Source organism: Aristolochia californica, unplaced genomic scaffold, assembly GCF_029961685.1.
Source record: "Aristolochia californica isolate CCGP_79_NKW_82.1479 unplaced genomic scaffold, dmAriCali1.0.hap1 SCAF_16, whole genome shotgun sequence".
NCBI classification, from domain to species: Eukaryota; Viridiplantae; Streptophyta; class Magnoliopsida; order Piperales; family Aristolochiaceae; genus Aristolochia; species Aristolochia californica.
Window position 1 is genome coordinate 6,463,693 of NW_027181837.1, and position 6,006 is coordinate 6,469,698.

At 36.1% G+C, this 6,006-nt stretch overlaps 1 protein-coding gene and 1 non-coding gene across 2 annotated transcripts; both read right to left on the reverse strand.

Annotated features, from left to right (window-relative positions):
• Positions 1-1,997: 1,997 nt before the first annotated feature.
• LOC137954060 (small nucleolar RNA Z105) lies at positions 1,998-2,066 on the reverse strand. The gene has a single exon (XR_011112492.1). It is a non-coding gene; the product is annotated as a small nucleolar RNA Z105 (small nucleolar RNA).
• Positions 2,067-3,023: 957 nt separating this feature from the next.
• On the reverse strand, positions 3,024-5,560 carry LOC137953054 (cold-regulated 413 plasma membrane protein 2-like). Its single transcript, XM_068800243.1, has 4 exons — positions 5,270-5,560; positions 4,016-4,123; positions 3,868-3,938; positions 3,024-3,586 (listed from the first exon to the last, which is right to left on the reverse strand). Exons 1-4 carry the CDS (start codon positions 5,443-5,445, stop codon positions 3,333-3,335), a joined length of 609 nt encoding a protein of 202 aa, XP_068656344.1. The 5' UTR covers positions 5,446-5,560; the 3' UTR covers positions 3,024-3,332.
• Between the last annotated feature and the right edge of the window lie 446 nt (positions 5,561-6,006).

Below are 6,006 nucleotides of genomic sequence, written 5' to 3' on the forward strand. Positions count from 1 at the left end.
CTAGGGGTGGCATCGAGCCGAGTCGAACTCGAACCTGCTTACGTTCAAGCCGAGCTTGATTTAAATATTTCGAACTCGAGCTCGAGCCGAGCCTAGGCTCGAGCCTAAAATTGTTTTCAAGCTCGAGCCCAATAATTTTAACCGAGTTCGAGCCAAGCTCGAGCTTCAACATTCATTTTAAACTTTTCAAAAAATACATGTCTTGAGTTCAAGCTCCAACATACATTTAAAACTTTTCAAAAAATACATGTCAAATAAATTATATATAAAATTATGCCTATATTTTACATAAAATTGGGCATACATTTTACATAAAATTAGGCATGACCTCTACATAAAATTGGGCATGACCTTTACTTAAAATTGGGCATAAGGGTGGCATCAAATTCAGTCGAGTCTGAACCTTCCTATGTTCGAGCCGAGCTTAATTTAAATATTTCAAACTCAAGTTAGAACCAACCCTAACCTCAAACCTAAAATTGTAATCGAGCTCGAGCCTAATAATTTTAACCGAGTTCGAGCTTAACCTACATTTAATACTCTAGATAAAATATATGTCAAATAAATAATATATAAAATTATGCATGCATTTTAAAAAAAGAATGATAGGGAGGTTCAGGATTGAATCTCGATAATGGATTAGAACGCACCAATATTAATCTTTTTTACCCCAAATGTTGTTTAGCTTATTTTGTTATTTTTGAATTTGGCCATAAATTTACTATGACCTCCTTAGTGCCCCTAGTTGAAAATTTATATTCTAGGAAAAACTAAAAATGTTTTCCTATGTTACATATTTCCAAAAAGTCCTTTAAATAAAATCCTATTACTACTAGTGACTTACTAGAAAATTACAAGAAATATTTTAAAATTTTCTTAGGAAAGTTAAATGGACCTCTTATTGCCTCTTCTAGGAAAATAAATAAAAATTAATAATTAATCTAATATATTATTATACTTATTAATAAATTTTTAATCAAATAAATTATCAAACACAAAATTGCTATGAAAACTGCCATATTCTAAAAATATTATAACATCAACTGTCAAATACTTATTCTCAAAAAATTTCTATACAATTTTCTAGCTCATCTTGGCAGGAAAATCTTACTTAAACATGATATACATGTGTAAGGGCTTTTTAAACCCTTTGTAATTATTTTTCTTATTATAAATAAACCTAAGAGAGGGTGCAAATACTCAAACCCTAACTCTACCTCTCTTATCTTCTTCTCACACTTCTTCTCCCTATCTTCTCTCATTCGCCACCTCTACCAACTCTTTTTGGAGTCATATTTGGGATTATATTATGTTGAAGTACGTAACTTTATGAAAAACTAGAAAATTATTGATTATACTTTAATTTTTATAAACAGTAATTCTTACTTCTAATCTATAAATAACGATTTGAAATTATTTTAAGAAAAATAATTTTAAAATATTTTAATTTAAAACTGACAAGAATTGGACAATGAACCCATTTGTTGGGTGCTCGTTTCTAAATCTAGGGTGATCCTTTGCAAATCTAAAAATTCTGAACAGAGGCTTAAAAGCCTCAGTCAAAGATAGGTGGAAATATTTTTTTCTGAAATCGGACCATCATGAATAAATAAAGACGCATAAACAGTTAAGAGTTTCCCCGCTGTCGCAGCGAATTGATCGAATGCCCTGTGAAGCGCAGCTTGGAAGATACTGACTATTACAATTCAAGAAAGTTCAAAAAGAATGAAAAACCAGAAATGCGGCTCAAAAGTGCTTGAAAATAATTCATAGGAGAATTTCCTCATTGCATGAGAGAGAAATTTTGCTTTCTCATCATCGCTGCATTTCATTCCAGATGTAAGTCCGAAAAAAACGAAGAACAAAGATCGCATTCGCACGAGGAGAAAAAAAAAAGATTAAACTGACTGAAACTTCGTATAATCGAGAAAACAGCAGAAGCTTCAAACGAACGAGCGAAGGAATAACAAAACAAGTGACTCAAAAGCGGCGACCATTCAGAATGAGTAGGAGGATTCATTCAATCATGAAAACTCAGAAAAATTAATCTTTCATCATCATGCCGCGCCATAAACAGAACGAGCAAACGACGAACAAACTCCAATAGAAAAAAATAATAAAAATAAGAGAAAAGGAAATGCTTTCCTCAGACAAATGCCCGAATTCGTCGTCATGAGGAATGGATTTAAACCGTCGGACTCGTCATCATTTGCGTCTTCATTGAGAAACCTTCCGTCTCCTCTGGGATTTGATCGATCCTCAAAATAGAGGAAATAAAATAAAACGTTTGATGATTGCGTAGAAAAAAATTTGGGTTTGGGACCGATGAGAGACGAGGGGCTGAATTTTATGCAGTTGGACGAGTGCGGAACAGCTGCATTTTAGACGGCGACATCCTCCTTTGTCAAGGAGGGTTAGGGTAGGGTTAGGGTTAGGGCTAGGGCCACAAATACATTTTTTTTGTTTTATGAAATCACGAAAATACCCCTTTATTGTTGCTTATGCGTAGGCCTCGCGCCTTAACTATCTAATCTCTATATTATTTATTTAATTAACATAAAGAAAAGAATTTAGGGGTGTTAATAATATACTAGTGAATAATACAACTCATTATCGACCTTGATCCATCATATCTGATTATATCTTTAAGGAAATGACTTTTTTGTTATTTTATTTTTCTACCATTATGCTAATTCAATTAAAAGTTTGAAACGAACAAGTGAGTTTGTTGTTTGTTGTTTTCATCATTTCATCCTCCTGTGAATAATGTGAAAACAATGTGAAATTTGGTCCAAAACCCATCTTTCCAACTAATAAATTCAAAATCTTTGTACTCACTAATCATGTGAAACTATTTTTAACACTTACCCTCCCCCTCTCCCTCATATTTAGGTATTTTTTTATTACTCTATATTTGGATAATTTAGGTAAAAACCCATATATAAATATTTACTATGATACAATATTAAATTAGGTCTCAAGCCCATCCCAAAATGATTAACCACTTCAAAAAAAAAATCAACTAATAAACTCAAAATATTTATACTCACTAATCCATGTGAGACTATTCCTTAACAAACAACAAGTACAAATAACATATACTCACGGATACAAAGAGCTAGGCTACTTAATAAGTATAGTACAAATCCAACACTACTCCCATCTCCCACAGACTACCTTCACTCCGCCCATTCCCAGGCTACTTATATTACTAAAGCCAGCCCTAAAGCAATATAACTGATGAATTATTAAAAGGCAGTAGCACTTCTGCAGTCTTGCTGAAACAACTGGGTAGAAGAACCAAGTAACATAGATCTTGCAGGAATTAGAGTCTACAGGAACTGAAGTACCAAGCGCCAGACGGGGTAGACCAGCAGAAGGATGATACCCACGGTGTTGGAGAAACCATTACTCTGAGCAAACGAGTTTCTGAACCCACCAGATGCCCTGATATGTTCTTGAAGTAAGTAACAGCCGATGATCAGACAGATCAACACCCCTACCCAACTGTCCCTCACACTGTGGGCAAATAAGTTTGGAGCAACCACCAGTAAAAGGATCAATGATCCTGGCATCTCCAGCCAGTCTGCATGCAAACACCAAAACTGAGATCAGGAGATAACAATAGAAGACCTTGTTCAGTAAATATTAAGACAACAGAGGATCAGAGGACCCACAAATTCCACAACAAGGTTTAAGTATGGTCACAAAATAGAGAAACCCGGTTCCCCAATTAAGCCCAAACGCAGGTGGGTTGAGTCTTCAGGTAACAAGACAGATGACTCTAATGGGATTAATAGTTTCATTGATAGTTTCACAAAATGCATTGATGGGAGCAAAGTTTGAAAGGAAATATAGTAGCAGTACCTGGGTAATGTCGAGGAAAGAAAAGCCTTAGCACAACACCGATGAAGGAAACCCATTTCCCAACCTCTCCCCTGCAAGAGAAGCCATGGTTGCTTAGTTGACATTAGTAGAGTTTACAGAAGACACTCGATGCAGGGTCTGTAATCACCTCAACAAATTGAAAATCATAGAAGGAAGACTTAAGAAAATGTAAGGGATCAAGAGGGCAGTCAGCATCTTTGTTCTCCAGTTTGTGCGGTCCAAGATCAACAAATATCTGCAGTCACATAGAACAAAATAAAATGATTAACAGCTTTTATAATGTTATCAAGCAGAAAAAACTTAGATTCTTTAAACCCAAATAAAATTACAAAGGAGTGAAACGAAACCCGACAATGTAAACAGACTTTTTTAAGTAAAAATAAGATATGGCCATTTCTCGTTGCTGTTCTTGATTGAATTGCTAAAATTTTCTTCAGAAAGAAGGGAGGTAAATGGTTCAAAAAGACAAGATCAATCAAGTATTGCAAACATGCCAATGAACTCTTTTACATATTCAGCGAACAAAATTGAGATGATGAATGCAAAGTGAACTCCAATTTTCACAACAGGATAACATCAGTTTCCATGGTTTGTTACAAGCATAAATATGAACTCATAGAGAGGGACATATCCCCACTTAAATCAGCTTTTTGAAAAACAGAAAGAAATCATACACCATCAGCAGGATTACATATTTTGATGATAAAAGAAGTTTTTGCAATTTCACACACACTTACCCGACAGATCTAAGCCAGGACCCAAATCCCAAAGGACAGAGATATCAGGAAGAAGTGATGAAACAGAGATATGAACCAGATCTTCACAAAGAATCAAAGATGAACCAGCCCATAAATCTCAACGTTAGCCAAGCTCTAATTGTTAGCAGTTCAACAGTTGGAATGAAAAGTAAATCTACAGAAAATTAAAACTGCAGCATATGAGCTATCCTATGTTCCATGAAATGAACGTCGAAATGAAAATAAAACTTTCATAAGATAAAACTGAACAAACAAAGAGTAACACATGGAATCAAAAGGAACATCATTTTTAGAATCCCAGTCCAAAATTCCATATAATTGTAAATCGACGGGAGACAAAAAGGACAAGCTAAGAAAAAGCTTTCAAGTTCACGAAATCAGAACCGAAAATTCGCCATTAACAACAAGATTAGATTATAAATCACCACAAAGTAATATTCATTCAACAATAACAGCAGAAAAATGGGCATAATCCTAAAAAACAAAAGCCCAAAACAACACAAGTAGAATAGAAGCGGGCCAAATTCTACCTGTCGGAACTCTTTAACTACACCGAAGCTGAGGATCTCAAGAGCAAGTAACAATAAGAAAAAGCAACCCAAAGGGGGGAAATCAACACTCACATTGCTGCAAAGGAAGCGACCCATTTGAGAAAAGTAGTACCAAATCCTAGACCCCCAAGCAACATGGCATGGTTCGCAAGCTTAGTCGCCGCTACCTTGAGCTCCCTAAGATCCGACTGGATGAGCTCACCGTTGCTCTGTTCCGTTTTCATCGCCAGATACCCGAGCTTCCCCATCCGTACTGGTGCACCTTCTACCAGGATCGAGAAACAAACAGATCAAGCAAGAGAGAAAAAGAATCGGGAGTCGGGTCTACTTCGAATTGGGTATCCGGTATTTTACACGCTTGTCTTGACTCTAATAATGACGCAGAGAGAGAAGCGAACAAGAGGGATATACAGTGGCGAGTGATAAGAAAAGGGAGACACGTGTAAGCAACGTGGAGAAGGGACGACGAAGTTTCGCGTCTCACCTGGTTTTCGTTTTTTACCAGGGTTTACTGGTTCTCTGCTTACACATTACATTCAGTGCCATATGTCTCCAAAGAAGCAACTCGGCAACAAGATTGTTGGTTACCCTGCATTTCTCCAGAAATGATCCTTGGAAGAGGGTATGAGCTCCCAGCCTTTGGAAACACCATCCTGCAGTATTCTTCTCTCAAACACGTCCGAATGGGATCTCTTGTAACGGTTGATGGTGGTGTCTCCCAGTGATTATAGAACATAAATACAAGTGAGGCATAATACTCAATATCATATATATCGAATTTTAAGGTAGCAACATGATATTGAAACAAT